Here is a 19,666-nt window from a genome sequence, read left to right on the forward strand (position 1 = left end):
CCTCCCCTGTGAAGACAGACTGAGGGAGCTGGGCTTGTTCACCTGGAAAAAAGAAGGCTGCTGGGTGACCTCATTGCAGCCTTTCTATATTTGAAGGGGATCCTATAAACAGGAGGGGAGTCAACTCTTTGAAAGAGTAGATAATAGCAGGACAAGGGGAAATAGCTTTAAGTTGAAGGAGGGAAGAATTAGGTTGAGCATGGTGAAGTGCTGGAACAGGCTGCCCAGAGAGGCTTTGGGTGCCCCGTCCATGGAGATGTTCAAGACCAGGTTGGATGGGGCCCTGGGCAGCCTGGTCTGGTATTAAATGTGGAGGTTTGCGGCCTTGAATGCAGTGGGGGGGGAGGGTTGGAGCTTGATCATTCTTGAAGTCCCTTCCAACCCAAGTCATTCTATGATGATCCTATGAGCAGGTTCAGGATGGGCTGTAACTCCATGCAGATACCTGTGCTTGCTCTGGTGCCTGAAGAGAAGTGAGATACTAGGAGGGACACTATATATTCCTTTCTCATCCCCCTCTTTCTCCAAGTTTGAATCCAATCTGGGAGCTCCCTTAATTTCTTGTCTTAGATTTCAGCTCAGTATCATCAGTTCGAGTCCTTCAGTGCCATTTAGTGACAGCAAATGTTTTGTAATACAACTATAAGATTATGTTGCAACTATTCTGATGCTTAAAACTTTGGATTCAATTAGTTCCAATCTCTGACATACATTTAGAACAAAACCCCTCATCTAATGTAGATTGCTTTTTGTTTCAGGCGAAGAGCAGAGGTGATAACTCTTGCATTTTAGCTAATAAGGATTCCAGTATGATAAAGGTCTTGCATTAATATTGTGATTTCTATGTTCAGAAACAACAAAGACTCAAGGAAGCACATCTTCCCAGATCTTTAAATTTTCATATAATGGTTCAGTCAGGTACATTTATTATTTAGTAATCTTTCTAGATATTATCCCCTCAAAGATTCATTCAAGGGATTGAGGAGACTGTATAGTAAATGCATCATAATAATCAAAACCATCTAAGTCTCCTTTAAGTCAGAATTAACAGTTAGAAGTATTTCTTAGAGGGAATGTTGCTTCTGCTTCTTGTTTAATTTAATCTATTTGAAACAGCCTAGAAAAATTTACTGAAATCTGAAAGAATGTAATATGCTTTTTCTACCACCATAATATAATTGGGAACTATTCAATACTTTATAAAAATCGCTGAGGATTTTATTAATATATCTATATGTTAGTTGGCTCCCTGCTTCATTTTAAATTTCTGATGCTAGGGAGAATATTTGATTTTTACCTCTACTGAGTGTGTTAGCATACTGTTGGCTGTATTTCCCCTTTTCGCAGATCTGATATTTCTCTAGTGCGAGTGATATATGAGCACTTTATGCTAATAGTTATTCGTAAGCTGATTTAAGTTTTTAATTCATTAGCCTTAGAGGAGTTGGTTTTTGTTGTTTTTGTAAGAACTTTTCCCAGGATTTAGTTCACCCCACAATTTTGTCTGCTGCTTGATCATGCTTTCCTTCTGCCTGATGATGGCAAATGAAGTTATCACCCCTCATCACAGGGTTTGGTGCAGAGCTGCCAGTCCTTCTGGCCCTGATCGCACTCAGGAACTGGCAGCCATTCCTCTTCCTCTGCACTTTGTCTCTTGCTGCAGAAGTGCGCTCAATCTCCCTTCCTTCTAACCTGGAGGGGTAATGCGGAGGGACATGTTGAAATTGGTGTATTCCCACTTGTGTCGAGCCTAAAAGACTAACAAGGAAAAAAATCGATGCAAGAGGAGCATGTGCAACCTCTGTCTTCAAATTCCTACTGGCCGTAAATCACCTTGTGCTTGATTGACCGAACAGCCTCAGTTTTTCACCCAAGAGTCTCTCTAATTGTGGCAACAGCTGCATTGAATTCCCCACCCTTGAGAGCACAGGAGCTGAGAGCTGCCCAGTTACTTTTGGGGAAAAAAAAAAAAAAAAAAAAAGATGGAGGAAGAGCTTGGAGGATTTTGTCATTTCAGCTATCGCAGCTATATTCTCAATAAATGTCATCATGTCCATAATGAAACTGGCTTTTCATGATAACGGTCTAAAAAATTTGATGCTAGGCAGAAAATGAATTTGTCCTTTTTTTTTTTTAAACCAAGACAGTCCTCAAAGTATTCTTTTTTCATTGATACTAAAAATGCTAGCTGCTTAATAGAAATATCACACTATTAGCCCTTAGTACAATCATGTTACTTTGGTTCTTTGCCAAAGTAAAGCCTCATTGATATTAAATATGAAAAGTTACTACTTCCACAGTAACAACTTTTCATAAGGATTTGATTGTTTTTCCACTAAGCTCTAAGAAACTGGTCTGTTAATAACATATGGCATTGCTCACAAGTTGCATGTGCTTAATAATTAGGTAATAAATTGAAAAGCATTACAGTGTCTGGAGGTCTGAAAATACAGAAGTCTGAGGCTAATAATTACCTGAGCTTCAAAAGCTTTACGAATTCTCTAACAACAGATCCTGCTTAAAATTAACTGTAGCCACTGCATGGAAGAGAATAATGAAAAAAGTCCCTTCTTATCATTTGGGATGAAGGATATCTAAATAGATATAAGGTGGGCTTGGGGAGGAAGGTTCCTTAATATAGCTTTGGTAATCCTGGCAAGGTTTTCTGAAGGAGGCGGTGAGTCTTAAGTTTCCAAATAGTACCAGAGCACAACAGAGGCTGGTTGCTAACTCCCCATGCAAATCCTCATCTCAGTATGATCCTTATGAAAAACACTCCATAACTGACAGCTTCACAGCATGTGAAGAATTGCACCTGTACATGAGGGTTAAAATCTTTGAATTCGTCATCTCCATGACGAAACTGGGTGTTACCTCACAATCATTCTTCAATTTGATTAAACAGACCCCTCAAGCCCACATGAAATGTAAATATTTTACTCCCTCCCAGCAGACTGTCAGCAAGGAAGACCTGTGTTGAAGCAAGACTTTGCTTTGGTGTGCAGGAATATTGGGACATGCTTGGTTAATGGGAGTTTGTTTAGCAAGCCCTCATTTCAAGCGTGACTGCTGAATAATGTTGTCTTACTATGTGAGTTTGTTTTTTGTTTCAGAACAGCTTTAAAACATGTAGAAATAAGCAAGGGAAATTATATATATGTGTGTGTGAAATGTATGTACACATATATATATACACACATATATAATGTTATATATATTATTATATATAATTATTTTTTCTTTCTTGCCATAATAGCCTGTTAAATGACATGGATCAAGAAAATATTAAATTCTGAACTCAATAGAAACCTGAGTCTGGCAACAACTTCTGAGCCTGAGAGAGTAATTTGGGAAAAGGCCGAGAGGAGGAGAAAAAGTAAGAGTGGCATCAGCCATTGCCTACAGCTTCCCTCTTCCCATCTGTATTTTAAAAAAGTCAGTATAAAATACTCCAAGGAAATCTGTTTCTCCATCCTTACACGAACCTCATTACTAAGTATGTGAAACCATGTTAACGAGTATATTCTCACCACTCACCAGAGAGTTAGGGCAGTACTGAGCAGTATTTCTGGATCTGAAGACTTGAGGCATAGAATGATGAAATTACTCATTTGTGATCAGGGAAGTCTGTGATAGTAAAGAAAATTGAAGCTCCTCAAACTCAGCCAGCAAGCCAAAAATATGCTATGTAAAGTAATGAGTGTCTTTTCTACTTGCTTTCTTTAGGGGAGCTGATTCCCAGTGCTATTTATTCTAAATTTTGGCATTGAATCCAAACAAGCGTCGTCATGCTCCTGCACTTGCAATACAATTAATACAACATGATATTGAAATTTAAGAAGAATTGCCGTTACAAACTGCAGTAAAATCAATGCAGAGTAGAATGCAAAGACTGTGCCACAGCTATTGAGCCTGGGGATCGTGTCTGTGCTCAGAGGTGGTGGGAAGCGAGCTTACTTCCAGGATGGGGAAATCTATGTTCATGTCATCCAGTTCCATGTGCCTCAGCGTCACCCTTGTGGCAGGTGGTCCCCTGGCTGCACAGACAGTGTTGCACACTGTTAGTGTGTGGTTTGGAAGAGTGGGAGCATGCATGCTGCCTTATTCCTTTTCTCACTTACTCCTACTTTTTCAATAGTGGTTGCATAGTGGTATGTTCTATGGCTTTGTGAGGTGGTACAAGTTTGTTTATACAAGCTCAAGTTCTGGGATTTACATTAGTCTGAATGTTGCAGGAGATGCTCCTGCTCAGGACCTGACTCCTAGCTACTGCTTCTGTCCGTACTGCAATCTGTACTGGAATATGCCTCAAAATCTGGAACTAAACAGTCGAGGTGAAGATTTGTATATAGATAAATGGCACGCTGAGGAATACTTAAGGTCTTTCAGGATTTGGCTGTCACTTTTTTTCCATTTTATTTTTAAAGTACTTTTTGAAACGGGAGTGCTGAAAGGAGCTGGCTTTAGTCATGTGGCACATCGTGACCTTCTCCTGCATAGCAGGAGATGCTGATCAAACATGGTCAAGTTGCTGTAACTGAGACCATGTGCAATTTATTCCCATATTCAGACTGGTCCCAGACTCCATGCTTTTTGTTTTCTTCTTCAGTCTAACTCCTGAGACTATGTGAGTTATTTACTTAACTCATTTCATGTTAATGGGAAAATATAGGAGATGCAACAGACCTCCATTCTTTGTGTATTACATCACAGTGTGCTTCTATGGTCTTACAAACCACGAACACGTGGAGTGGATGTGGTAGGGATGTTCTTCAGCCTGCCGGTGGTTCTGGGTGTGTGGACTGCAGGAAGCTGAGCTTGGTGGTTATTGTTGGCTTTTGAACTCCTTTTCTATTGGGAAGTTGTCTTTGCAGACATAGCATGTCTGCTTCAGTTCTGTGTTCTTTGTGAACTTCTCATTTAAAGATGAGAGCAGGAGAAGGTGTCACATGAGCTCTCAGTGCTGATTTGTACTGAGAGGTAGAACACTGGCACAAAAATTCAAATCCTTGTCAACACCCAGAAGACTTTATATTATAAAACAAGGAGTTAATGAAGAGCTCAGTAGCAGCCCAGTAGCTACATCAGCTGCTTTGCATGCATAGTCTATTCCAGAACTGCCCGTTTATGATTTAGCTTAATCCACAGCTCCATAAACAGGGCATGGTTTGCTGGTGTATGCTCCTAGCGTAGACACTATGGAAGCAATGCATGTAAAATTTCTAGATAGCATTATGACCTGATTATGGAATGAAGAAATCCGTGCATGGTGAAGCCAGCAAATGTGATGTAACGTACTACTAATTTCACACTGCATTCCCATTGCAGCTCTTTAACATGCTTTCTCATGGACTTAAAATGATTTCTCACACAATGTAATGAAAGGATGCTTCCAGAGCATTGCCCTGGACTGCACAAGTCAAAATGCATTAATAGTATTTCTCTGTTTTCTGTATCACTACTCAAGAGTTTATTTTTCTTCTTGCTGAAAAGGGAAATGAGAGCTGTGCTGCTTCAGGCTATAAATTATAAATGGGTAGAGTGATCATCTGTAACTTTGACACAAAGGTCGAAGGAATTTTTTTGTATATTTTCTGTGTTTTTTAACTGGATGATCTTTGATGTCTACGCCACACATGCATCATGATCATTATATCCCACGCTCTTGCTTCATTAATGTAACTACAAATGAGGTGGCTCAAGTTATGAACAGCTAGCCCTTCAGTCTAATGCATACAGATATAAAGGAGGGAAATGAGCTAAATAAAAATGCTCGTTGAGGAGATTGTTCCCTGGTGTAAATACTCTTAAAGGGAGTACAGTTAAATGACAGGGTACTGTTCCTTTCTGGTGTCGTTTCCGAACCCAGCAAGTCTTTGTTCATTGATTTAAAAAGTAATAAAACATTCTGGAGTAAAATGAGTAATATGAAAAATCTTCAGTATTCATGATATGCTCACTTCTTGTGTAAAGTTGCACTAACTAACTGTTTGCTTTAAATTGCATGTTGCTTATTTATAAATGACTTCTGTGCAAAGATTGGAGAACTGCAGGATTTCCTGGGAAAGTCTCTGTGCTTTTGAAGCACAAAGATATGGGTTTTGTCTGTGGGATACAACAGAACAACGTGTGTTATTTTAAATATTGTTTCTTATAGAAGTAGGTTTATATAAATGTACACACACCACAGAAAACACACAGCTCTTCCTGCCCTAACTTACCCTCCTTTTTGACATGCCAGCAGTGGGTTTCAGTTTATTTTTGATGATGGAGAAAGAGAAGTTAGCTGCAGGAGTGCTCCAGGAGCACCTGGATACCTGGGATAGGTTCCTGGATAACCAGATGGATTTGAATATCTACAGAGAAGGAGATTCCACAACCTCTCTGGGCAGCCTGTTCCAGTGCTCCGTCACTCTGACAGTAACAAAGTTCTTCCTTGCACTAGTATGGAACTTCCCGTGTTCCAGTTTCTGCCCATTGGACCTTGTCCTATCTCTAGGCAAAACCAGGAAGAGCCTTACCCCGTGCTCTTGACTCCCACTGTTTGTATATATATATATGTATATGTGTGTGTGTATGTATGTATATATGTGTATGTGTATATATATACTATTTATATATAAAAAAAATACGTGTATATTTATATATATATAAAAACAGTATATTATTATATATATACATATATATATAGCACTGATAAGAACCTCTCTCAGTTTTCTTCTTCAGGCTGCGCAGGTCTCTCAGGTCTTTCTTCACACAGGAGATGCTCCAAGTTTCCATTATCTTTGTGGCCCTCTGTTCAACTTTCTCTGAAGTTCCGTGTCTTTCTTGAACTGCAAAACCCAAAACTGGACATAGTTTTAACTCTCAAGTTCAGTTACATCAAAGTCTAGGGTGTTTTTAAATACAAGAGCACCTTTGTTGGGTTCAAGAGCCTTTTGTATTACAAATTTTGTAAAGATCGTGATTTGGAATTCAAAATCAGTTTAGATCTTGGTGTCTGTTTTTGAAATCAGAATAATCAAAATGGTGACTGCATTTCAAAATACTCATTTTACATGCAGAGTAATGACTCTTTAACAAGAGATTTTACTGTAGCATTTTAATGTGCTGTTTTACTGCCTATTATTTTTAGCGAGCATTTACAAAGCCTTATGTTTGGGGTTTAACACCTTAGCTATTTTCCATCATAACAGGTTGAAATTTTACATAGCAGTGGCAACCCTCATTTCAATTTTTTTTTCCACAGGAAATTGTAAACAGGAAATTGCTAATTTATAACGATTTCGTAAGAGTCCACACTTCAAAGCCTGTCAGCTTAAATGTCAAATAATATGACGTCCATATGGACTTTTAGATCAATGATAGTGTAAGACCAGAGCTGCTTCAAAGTGCACATCCTGTAGTGACACCTTTAAAGATCCAGAACAGCCAATTTTTTTTTTCTTTTTTTTTTTTTTCCAGAAAATAAAAATTGTCGATGCTATGGTAGAAGAGGGCAAGACAGCTAAAACTGTCTTCAAAAAATCATTCATTCTGTCGTTTTGGAAAAGTTCTGAAATTTCAGTTTCTAAGATGTGAACATGGTGCTGCATCACAGGTCTGATTTTAAACCAGCTTCAGAGTTAGCAAATTCTGAGCTTTCCAAATACAAGCAGAGTGCTTTCCATTGAGTTTTATTGGGGCAGAAGTCTGGTTGATGTTTTTCTTTAACTGTAGGATGTGGTCCACGTGGAAAATTGTATTTTATTTTTCCTTGCTGGAGAGTAATAGTCCAAATGTTTTTCACGTTTTCTTCTGCTGTTTAAAACTTTAGGAATTCATGTAGTGTGTGTTATTGACATTACTAGTATGTTGTAGTAACATCCAGTATTTGAGGTCTACAGTGAAATGTCCTATAGATATATGGTGCATATTAAATAGTTGAAATCTCTTTTATGATTCAAAGCATCACTAACTAAGGCACTTGGGCAGAAGCAGCAGTATATTTTATATTGGGTATATTCATTTTGGCAATATAGTATCTCATTTGAAATGAATGTATATTGCACTATTGATTTTCATGGGCCTTAGAATAGTAAAAACATCACACAACAATAAAAAAAAAGAATCCATGCTTTTTCTGTATACATCATGTTTGGATGCAGCTCAGAGCCTTTCATAGAAGTAAACATAAAACCTATGTTGTTACACAGAAATACAAAGTACTTTATTTTACACTATGCAGTATTCAGCTCACAAGTCTTACACTCAAATGCGGTCTTCGTTCCGTAGAGCTAAACACTTCTTAGCATGCTGCAAAGAAGTGCTCCTGTTCAGAGAGAGATGGTCAGTGCTCTTTGTTTACTTCTGGAAAGGCTGACCTCCCATGTGGTTTCTCTTATAGATTTTTTTCTATTAGAATTTTTGAACAGGCTTTATTTCTAACAGCTCTGCCACCTGACATAGGAGAAACCGAGCAAAGCCAAAACCTTGGAGAAAATGGTGTCTGTCTCTCTTTGGAGAGCTTAGGAGGTCAGGAGGGAATTTCTAATATTGTAATAGCACTGATGCTTGGGAAATTTCAGTTAATAATGACATAATTAGTCACCGATGTTTCCAGTCAAGAAGTACACAACCCAGGGGACGTGGGGCAGAGACAGTCCTTTGTTTTGCAGTGTTGATTTTGTCTGCAGTATAGGTTGAAGGTGGTCCACTGCCTCCAACTGCTTCAGCAAGTTGTTTATAGCAATGTCCTTAAGTGTATTTCTCAACAAACATGGAAATATTAATAATCTGATGTCAACTTAATTTACAAGCTTGGCTAAATTTTACTCAAACTAATCACTTTTCATTTTATTTTCTCCTGGAGATTATCTAAATAACTGATTTTTGAATTAAATTGATTTGTTTTTCTTTTTAAGGCATCTGTTCTCAGTAATAAGAACTTACTACAGTACTTATGTGGCTATCTCATAGTATGGAAAAGCCAATGCCAACACGGTCTTTCTAGCAAGGCCCTGTTGGCTGTATGCTGCCCATCACTAATTCCTTCAGTCAGATTTTATACCACCTTTTAGCTTTCAGTGTTCAATAAAGTAAGATTGGGGGGTTAAGCTAAATGCTTTGGAACAAAACAGAAGAAATATTTCTGTTCTATTCCTCATTTTGCAAGATGAATTCCGACAAAATGGTTATTCTTAGAAATCAATAGTTAATTTGAAAGATGTGGTACATTTTATCATTAGTTGTCAAAGGGAAACTTCTAAACAGTAAAATTAAGTATTTAGTGCTATCTATTTATAGAATTTATTGCTTTTTTATGTCATTGTTAGAACTGCAATCCATTAGAAATGTATGTATTTCTTAAGCCTGAAATGTAAGTTAATAGATATTATAATAAGATTGCTATCATCTACTTTATAAAATTTTAGGTTAGTCGGCTGGTGGGGTCATGAGTTCAAAACACGATTCCTCATGGAAAACAGTATGTATTTTACACCTTCAATTTTACCTGATTTGATATATTTATCACAAACAACATAGTTTTTACGTAAGTTTGAGTAGGAAGGATAGACCTTTGTGTTTTCTTGCTTACATTAAAGGTATTCAGCTAGACTTATTCCAAATATATAGTACTATAAAGTCAATAAAATAAATTGAATAAATTTGGACATGTGTGTCTGACTATCCATTTCCAGACATTTTGCTGACAAGATACAGATGCTGATTATGGATGAAAGGCTTGAATAACCTCAATGCATTAAACTTATAAGGCTCTGAGTGAGAATCTGTTACCATTCACATGGATAATATCTTTAGGATTAGTTCCACTGGAATTAATGGGAAGTAGTAAAGCAGCCTGACATAAGTTTTGCAATTGCTTTAATTTTTCAACATCTTTGAATCCTTTGCACTAACGATGGAGGGAGTATAAGACAGAACAAAACCTGCTCTGAAGTAAGCTCAATATTTATTATCCAAAAGCACAATGAAATGAGGAGGTTTTTTTTCTAAATCTGACAGCTAGACTCTTCGGCTCCATTTAAAATCATGGCAGAGAGACTATTGTGAGAGATCAGGAGGAGAAAGGAGCTTTTTTGGTTTGATTAATGTTTTGTTTTTAATATACTTTTAATTTTCTGTGGCAGCCCCTATTGATGTGACTTTGGCTGGTGAACACCTCACTAATAGCCTCAGTCTGGTCTTTCTTTTCTGACCAAATGTAAGAGTGGCACTATAGAAAGCCAGCAGGAGACACAAATTACCTTGAAATACTGTTAGAAGAAGAATGTTGCTTATCCATTTCCATGGACAGTTGAAAGGCAGAAGTTGGGCAATAATCATTATAAAATTAGCCAGTCTGCTGTGCGTGAAGAGCATTTCCTCTGCAGCATCCTCTGGTGCTGGAGCATGAAATATAAATGATGACACAGAACTTACAGCGAAGCTTTATTGCTTTATTAAATAGATTTTGTGAAATTTCACAGCCTAAAGTCTATGCAACTTCTGTACGTGGCCTGAAGCTACACTTAGCTGCAAATGCAGTCTCCCACGTGCCTCGTCAGTTTAATAAAGTCAAGGGATGTGATTCCCTGACCGTGCACTGCAGCTTTGCACGAGCGTGCCTCTGCTGACTTGGAATTTCTCTGGTTTATGCCAGTGGTAAAAGAGATTCAAGTGAAAAGGTGGTTTTAACACACACCATTTAAACAAATTAATTGCAGTTCTTTAACTCCCATGAAGCTACTAATGAGGTCTTCCTCTGGATAAAATTGGGCTTCTCTCAAAGTTAAAAGTATTAGCTGTGAATAGGTTGCTGTTTCCTTTTAATGAGCGATTCCTGCAGGCCACGTTAGTGAAATGTGTTATTGCATGAGGATGGACTTCAAGATAAGGTCCAATCCATTAAAAGGAAGAAATCAAAAACACTAATATAAGTTATTCATTTTCCAGAATTACAACTAAGTAAAGGAATTAATGGATTTCGGTTATCAAATCCTCCTATTTTACTGGTCTGTTCTCTCCAAGCTGGTTTAGAGGTAAGTAATTGCTTTATTTTGAGCCTGAATTTAAGAATATAAAATGTTAAATGAATGCTATGAATTTTATTGCTGTCTTCCTTTAAAAAGAAGAAATCCAGAAAAGCTAAAAGGCCAAGTAGGGAGAAAACAAATAACCAAAAATTATCCAACCCTGAGAAACCAAGGCCTTCACAAATCATGCTTGTGCCTTCACTGTTCCCATAAACTTTGCTGTCAGATTTGGGATACACATGGTTTGCTTGTTCAGCTTTTGTACAGATCTGACCACTGGGCTTTTAGGGGGTCAATACAAAGGGTAGCTTCTCCAATGCAGACATTTAGAATTTGCCTCAATGTAATTCATGTGAAGGACACCAATAGAAACTTTCCTTGGAGGGGATCGTGTAAACCCAAACGACCGTATCAAGAATTGTTTCTATTTATATTTCCCCGTGCAAAACAGGCTTAGCCTTTTAGGAAAAATTAGATGGGGCAGCTGGGTGTTGCACTGAACCAATGGCTCTATGTTTTTGTCATCCTCTGTAGTCCCTTCTATCACAAACAGAAAAGACAGAAACTGTCTGCTAATGCTTCCTAAAAGGACAATTCATCAGTGTGTTCTGGATCTGGACTTTTGCCTTTCATCTCTTCATTGGTTTTCTGGTGGCAAAAGAAGCAGGGCCCCCATGCGTAGTACAGTTCCATTTATGGAACTATTCACTGTTCATCCCTGACATGCGAGACTTTAGATATTTGGAGATGAAGAGGATGGTTTTACACTGATTTCCCTATATTAAAATTTTTTGTAAGCTGCTTTACAAGCCAGCCTTGGTTAGCAAGATTTTGCCACAAGCATAATGACAGAAATTTATTGCTGCCAGCATTCCATTAACATTAGCATAACGGCAACGCTGATGCAGATACAAAGAGCAATGTCTGTACACTGTACATCCTTCTTCCTTATTGACTGAAAAACCAGTATTTTACACAAACAAAATCAGAAAATTGCCAATTGTGCTCTTTCCTGCTTACATGCAATGCTGAAGGACTGCAAAGGGCACAACAATGCTTCTTGTTCTCCCCGACAATTTATTTTGTTAGTCCTTAAACATCCAATATATTTTTAAACTTTATGTGACCTTCGAGATAAGCTGAAAGCTATTCTGCTATGACCCAGATTGTCAGTGCTCCAGTTTGTGTGGGTTGATGTCATTTAGCCCACTGCGGGAAGCCTCAAACAATGAGGGCTGAGCAGTTTCCATTGCCTCCCCTTTCTGTGCCTGTATTACCTTTTGGCACAGCCAGGATTTCCCAGTGCTAATTGCTCTAATACAGTGGGAAACAAAATAGTTTTCATGTCTGGCAAGAGATGGCAAGTGAAATTGCATGCCACCTTCACTGGGACACATTAAGCAGAAGGCAGTGTTTCCAATGGAAACAATGAAAACTGCAAGTGTTAGCGCCTGTTATTCCTCAATAATGCTTAAAGTGACTGTTATGGCAGTTGCTGCTCCCTTTTATGGAAAAAAGGAGAGCGCTCTACAGCCCCATTTAAAAGATCTTTTTTTTTTGAAAATTTCACCCAGGAGACCAGATATTCCTTGCACAAAGCCTGAGCAGACAGATTTTTGCATCCATCCCTCATCCTGCAAAGCACAGAGGAATAGGAGACAGGTCTCTGTTTTACCTCCAGTGATGTGCTAAATGGCTGTGGGTATGCTTTGTCCACCTGTGTGGTGAGGAAAGAACCTCTGGATTTCTGTTGACGTGTGTCCAGTGGCTGCTGGTGGCTCTGGTCCCTGCCACATTCATTTCCATTCTTGCAAAGCCTGTCTTACAGCAGCCATATTTTAATAGTTGGGAACACAGAAGGAAAATGTAGTTATGTGCAGCCTTTAGTGGCAGGATGAAGTAATACTTGGAGTATTCTACACAGTTTCTAGATGCTGCTGGAAAACAGACTTTGTTGTATTTGTGGTGGGACTTCTCAGCTACCTCTTTAATACGCTCTTTGGGGTGTATGTAAGGTAATATATACTTATCAATCTTGGAAGTGTGACTCCTTCAGTCTGGAGCAGTGATTTTCTGAGAGCGAAGATGGTGGATTTTTTGAGTGGGATCTCACCTTACCTCTGATTTTACAGCTACAGTCCGTGGAGACGTGATTGTCCAAGCGCCTATATTGCAGCTATGAGCCACAATATGGCCTAGATAGACTATTGTGCCAGTATTTTGCCACTTTCCCCCAGCAGCTACTTGTGTGGGAAGAAGAAAAGGGGAAGATCTGTGCAAGGCAGGAGTTGCATCTTCTGTTGTTCCCTGTAGCTGAGCATTTCCACGTGCACCAGCAGCAGAGGAGCAGGAGCTGCATGGCCTTCCAAACTGTTGTGCCACATTTGTGCTTCTATGTGTGACAAAGCAGGGCTGCCATTTTTAAGCATTACTTTTGTTTCATGATGTTCTGATACAGACTTTTGTTTGTTGAAGCTCACCAGTTCTTATAACTGTATTAGGGCACAGAGCTATTAAAACAGTCAAACAAATACTGTTTCTTTATGTGGGCTATCAGAGGCAGAACTTTGAAAAGCTTTCTATTCAGGGCATAGTAAAGCAAATTTTGTATTTTTGAAAATAAGAGTTGGTAGATTATTCATAATGTTTGCCTTGCCCCTTAACTTTTGTTTCTTGAGGCACAATACCATTTTCTGTATGACTTTTCCTTGTGCATCCTTGTTGCATATCTTTAGATTTACGAATGGATGCTTAGAAAACCATTTTTGTGTATGTATGTAAATCAGTTTTATGTAGATGTGTGTAGAAATCTTTAATAACAGATAGACATCTTTAATTATCTTAAAGTAGTAATGTTATCTATGTTTCCAAGAGCCCAGTCTTACCATGTGTACCTATGATATCTACCTGATATTAACTCTTGAGTCCAAACATGGTAACAACAGCAGACTTCAGTCATCAAGTTACAAGAAAAAAAATAATTATTGCGTAAGTCATTATTAAGTTCAGAAATGGCTTTAATCACCTTTACTTTTTCTATTTTCTGCTGCAATGCATTACCATTCTAATGATTTAAAATCATTACAGGTTTTTGGTCAAACTACAATGAAAGCATTGAGAAGAAAATCTGTTCTGCTTACTGGTTACTTGGAATACCTGATAAAACATCATTACAGCGAGGATAAAGCAAATCCAGAGAAGCCCTTTGTAAAAATCATCACACCACCTCAGATTGAAGAGAGAGGATGCCAGCTCACATTAACTTTTTCTCTTCCAATAAAGTCTGTGTTTGAGGAGCTGGAGAAGAGAGGAGTAGCTGTGAGTAAATCAAGCTTCAACTTCTTGATCACTGCTTTTTGAGCATGTGCCTTATGAAAATAATCATTTGTCTTTTATTCCTGAGTAATCTTCTGTAAGGCCAAAAAAGTCTTGGAATAATTAAAAGTGTTTATATAACTTAAATCTTTATTTGTGCAAGTGATCAAGCAAGCAGTGTTATTTTATAAATTATTTGATAGTCTGTAGTCTGTCCTTTCTTTGGTTAATTTCCACACTTCTGTGAGTGGCTTTACTGATTCACAATGATGTAAGTGTTACAGACTTAAAGCTGGTAGTCCAAATAGGACACTATTGACCAGTAGTGCCATGTAACAGCATGGTTATCCGTCAGTGCTGCTCACAGAGAAGCAAAGCTAAATTTAAGGCTACACATTTCATGATTTAGAAGTACTGGGAGGCAACGCTGATAGCCTAATGCCATATAAATGATATATGAGTTTTATTTCTGCTGGTGACTCATGCTCCCAAAGGGCAATGCTACAGGCAAAATATGCTGCTGTTTTGGTGCTGCCAGCGAATTCCAGGAAGTGCAGCTTTTAAGAGGGCCTTATGCTGTTGGCTAGTCTCTGTGATGCAATTATATGCTTCAAATATAAGAGATAATTCTATTCAGCAAAGTGTTCAAATTCATAGAGAGGGGGAGAAAATTACTGTATGCCCTGTGACATTACTTGTGTCTTTAGTTCAAGACAGTCTATCTTACTGGGAGTGATGTTCCTCTTTCGTGGAGACTTTGTAGTCACCCGTATGCTTCCTCAACCATGGGTTACTGTAAAGTGCTGAGGTAGACCTCAGCATAAATTACAGGGCTGCATAGCCAATTAGAGCCCCTAATGGCACTGCTGTGCCAAGCCTTGAATCCTTTCTTATTGGCCACACACCATTCTTCTTGCTCTGCCCCTCACAGTAATTGCTCCTCGAAACAGTTTCTTGGACATTCCTAAATTTTCACTTATGTTTGCACAGATACCCTTCTTCCTTGGTGCAACTCTTAGAAATACAGTCTGATAAAACAAATACAAAGTGACCTGAATTTACTAAGTGTTCCCATTCTGTTTTGCAGTGCGACATGCGAGAACCAAATGCTCTTCGCGTTGCCCCAATTCCTCTCTACAATTCTTTCCAGGATGTGCACAGATTTATTGAAATCTTGGGATCTGCAATTACTTCTTCAAAACAAACAGCAAACAATACTGCGCTATCTGGTTCTTATTGATGGCTCCGCCATATCTTTTAATCTACTTCTGACTAAGATGCATTTATCCCACTAAGCAATTCCTTGCTTTGAGTAAGCGAAGCTATATCCCATGCAATTTGCAAAAAAATGACTGTGCTTGAATAGTTATTTACAACAGACCTAATTTTATTAAAGCTCATATTTCCACTTTGCTTTGACTTTGACTTCATAAATTAGTATTCTTTGTATATTTTAATGGGGCTTTTCATAAACATTTTATGTAGTTTTATTACATCGGCTTTGAGAAGCAGGGAAGAATCGCTATCAACTAGGACAGGAATGAAAAAAAACCTTTATTATAAAAATGATGCATAATAAAAAGTGGAAAATAATAGACCAGTCGCTAACAGTTAAAAGATACCGTCCAATTTACATTTTTAATTTATCAATCCTATTTAAAATATGTGGTTTACTAGAAGAGTAGAAGTTAAACAATCAGTTGTTTAAAAAATGTTAGCTGCTACTTACTGACTTTCTCAAAGGACCCCAAAATTTGTTTAATTAATGATTTAATTGAAGAATTAAATTGCATTGTGGATGCCTTCTTTTCTGTGATACAGTTGCCTAAAACAATGCATCTTTATCTTTCTAGGTAGTCGTTCTGGAGTTGATAGGATTGAGAAAGCTGGGAAGGATTTTACGTTCATGTAACCTACTGTGAAAGGCTGCAGGAGAACTCACTGAGGTTTTAACAAGGCTTATTTTGGATTAGGATAAATGAAATCTGGATTGTTTCAGCAAAAGCAGCAATATACCTCATTGTTTACTCACGCTGTGGCCCAAATATTTACAGAGATTTGAACTAGGCAGCTAAGAGCAGTGAAGAAAAACTTATATTTCACCAGTGCTTTACCCAGAATTGTTTTAAGAAATAAATTGTTGCTATTCAGGTCAAGGTGCTGAGTTCCTAAGTCTATAGCTATTCCATATGCACCTTTATCGTCAAGAATGTTAATCTAGAAACCTTTCTCTCTGATGGTTATTGCTTGGAAACACTTGGAGAATTACTGTTGGTAGTACTACTTACTCCACTTTAAGAGTGAGAAAGGATTTGAGGGGAGAAGTGAAGACTACTCCAAACCACTTTGGCTCAAGGGCATTTCTGCTGTTTGAACTTTTTGCGTAATTGAGCATATCTCAGTGCATGCTGGGGCTTCTGCAAACGGGAAACCTTTATAGTGGATGCCTACACTGTAAAAGTACCTGAAAAAGAGTAGTTTTAAAAAATCTGCCTCAGTAATACCTTTTTCATCATCTGTTATGTGAAAAGGAAGGCTGAAAGAACAGCAAATAAAGAATTTGCTGGTATTGTTAACACCTGTGAGAAGTAAGAAGAGCTCCTTTTGCATGAATACTGTTACAAAGAGTAGCACTTGGGCAGCTCTGGCTCACTCAAGAGGCTTTGATTGCATTGACGTCATCTCTTCTGAAGTCAGCCAAGGCTGTGCCATTGTATTGTAGACCAAGTTTCAGTGCCTGGGCTTTTTATATGTACATCTGTAGCACAGCTACTTTCATCTGTCAGTGAGATGATCTTAGAAAAAAACCGTTTTCCATAAAGTTGATGAGGGAAGCACCAAGTATAAAACTGTGATGGGCCACAATAGCGAAAGGTAGTTTCTTTCACTGCCAGTAACTTCAAAGCACTTGTGCTGCTGGATTATTCTCACTTAAGTCTTCACTGTAAAGTTAAGCAAGCTTAATAGAAATCCAGATATCACACTGAGTCATACTATGTCATATCTTATTTTGATTTCAGCTGGACATAGGCTGTGAGGAAGAATAAGCCCCTCCAAATAGCAACTAGGGATCAAATTAGTACAAGCTTTATTGGAATTTATGGAGAGAAAAGTGATGAATTGTGAGATTTTGGCCTTGCAGAGCAGTTTGACATCTGCATTAAATTCACTGTCTGTGAAAGCAACTTCTTGTATCAGTGATTGTGGAAAATGTATCTTGTAAGGTAGGTAAAGTACTTCCTGAATTTGTACATTCAGTTCTTGAAAAGTAATTGATTATTAATAAGTGGTTATTAGCATTTTGCCTTTTAGTGACACTTCAGGGTACAGCTACAGGTATTGATTTTATTTACAAGCACTTATGTTATCTTTGAAGGGTGACTTGCAGAAAGGTAACTTTTCTGAGTTACTTTCTCTTTCATCTATGAACAGTGAAGATAAATGAAAAGCAGTGGAGATAAGCATCAGATTCCTTGCTTTTATAGACATCATCTATGCATTTTTAAAATTTGCATGAGTTGAGAGGTCTGAAACAAAATTACAGCATGAGCATTACATTTACACATTCTTTCCCGAGTTCTTGTAGAAGTTTACAAAATGAATAATACTGAAAGTTAACATTAGGTGTCAGTATTTTACATATTATTTAGTGAGAGAATATCAAGTGAAAGAGCTTCTGTACAAAAAAAAAAAAAAAAGAAAAAAAAAAATATTACTCTGCTTTTTGGAATGCTTGAAGTTATCACAGTTAAAGTAATATCAGGAATAATTATGTGTGAAATAATTAATTGTATATGCCCCAAATGCTTCCTTGTAGTTACTTCTCAAATTTAAAATTCAGCATTAAGTACTGTTGTTTTCTAATTGTGGTAATATTCAGTTCTTGGGTTGTTTGAAGAAATCACATTTAGATTTCTTAGATTAAACTACAACACACGAGTGTATGTAGGTACAGAGAATTGATGCTCAGGTAAGGAGGAGTAAATGCCTATAAAATGAAAATAAATGTGAATGTGTAGATCTCTGGTTGTATGTGATCTTTCTCAGTACTGTCCACATCTCTTAAGTCAATTGTAACAGGTATTTTTCCCAATTTTTTTTTTCAGCAAAGGGTCCATTGGTGCCCTCTTCCCCCCTACTACTTTGCCAAAGTAAGACTAGGGAGAAGACAAGGTAGAAAAGGATGGTTTTGTTTCCCCAAAGACCAATGCATTCTGAGTGAAGAAAAAGATATGCTGTGCATTTTTTTTTCATCTGAGGTTTGTTGCCTGGTTGAGAATGAGAAGAGATGAAGATGTAAAATACCGGGAGTCCTTGTTCTGACTGCAGTAATGTCCACCTTGCTTTCACATTATCAGGAGGGTGTTAAGCAAGAAGGTGGATTAGACAATGAAGCAAGGAGAAGAAAAGTGAGAAAAAGAAACCAAACCACTGTTTTGGCTTTGTAATGTGTTAAGTTCTTGGGGGGGGGGGAGTCAAAAATTTTAAGCTATGTTACTGCTGTATTCCCAGTTGGTTTCAAAAGGAAGAGGGAGCTCCAGTTGTGTGCATAAGAGTCCTCTTGTGCTAAATGGCAAGAAGGGTTTACAAAATGCACAGACACCATAGTGACAGCAATTTGATGAAGAGATAGCCAAGGTAGGGATGCTGTTTCATATATTCACTTGTAAAGCCCATTTTCATTTCCAGATCCAATCAACATGTCTCAACCTGACTTATTTCAGACTGAGCTGACCTGTGCAGAGCCCCTTAAATTCTCAATAGGTTCCCATCTGAACCTCTGGGCATGCCAACTGATGAGAATACATTTCTGAAAATCTAGTCAGTCTTTATTACCATCTGAGAGACAGTTTTGCATCATAAGCTTAAACTTTTGTCAATATTTGTGAAATATGTTTAGAAAGCTTATTCAGAAATGAATAAGTTATAGATCAGCAATTTATACTTCTTTATATTCCAAGTTTTTATTACCTAAACTTACTCTGCTAAGCATCATTTTATGCTTCTAGTTAAATATAAGTGAGAATTGATTGGGGCATTTCTCAATGGAGTTCTATCTTTATTTCATCATAATTGCTTCATATTTGAATAATGACAGATGAACTACTTCATTCAATTGCAGTTTTAAGGCTTTGAAGTCACAATAGCAGCAAAGGATTTAAATCCTGAAGCCATTATTATGGCAGAGAAGACATCAGGGAAAAAAGAAAACTTATGGTGGTATAATTTTCTAGACAGAAGAATACTTCTGCAGTTGCACTACTTTTTTCTTTTACTTCTTTCCCCTGGACACCTTGCTAATGTAAAGAGGATCCACAAAACTTCAATAACATGAA

The 19,666-nt window shown here is 37.8% G+C and overlaps 1 protein-coding gene across 8 annotated transcripts in view; it reads left to right on the plus strand.

Moving 5' to 3' along the window:
- KYNU (kynureninase) overlaps nucleotides 1-15,749 on the plus strand; it is a 57,503-nt gene extending 41,754 nt beyond the window's left edge. For all 8 annotated transcript variants that reach the window (XM_046944157.1, XM_422147.8, XM_040703812.2 and 5 more), the window contains 4 exons: nucleotides 9,414-9,466; nucleotides 10,936-11,021; nucleotides 14,103-14,333; nucleotides 15,418-15,749. In XM_046944157.1, coding sequence (XP_046800113.1) covers nucleotides 9,414-9,466; nucleotides 10,936-11,021; nucleotides 14,103-14,333; nucleotides 15,418-15,570 — 523 coding nt within the window. In that variant the 3' untranslated portion in view covers nucleotides 15,571-15,749. The remainder of the gene's footprint in view (nucleotides 1-9,413; nucleotides 9,467-10,935; nucleotides 11,022-14,102; nucleotides 14,334-15,417) is intronic.
- The last annotated feature ends 3,917 nt before the right edge of the window (nucleotides 15,750-19,666 follow it).

This window comes from Gallus gallus, chromosome 7, assembly GCF_016699485.2.
Source record: "Gallus gallus isolate bGalGal1 chromosome 7, bGalGal1.mat.broiler.GRCg7b, whole genome shotgun sequence".
In the NCBI taxonomy this organism is placed as follows: Eukaryota; Metazoa; Chordata; class Aves; order Galliformes; family Phasianidae; genus Gallus; species Gallus gallus.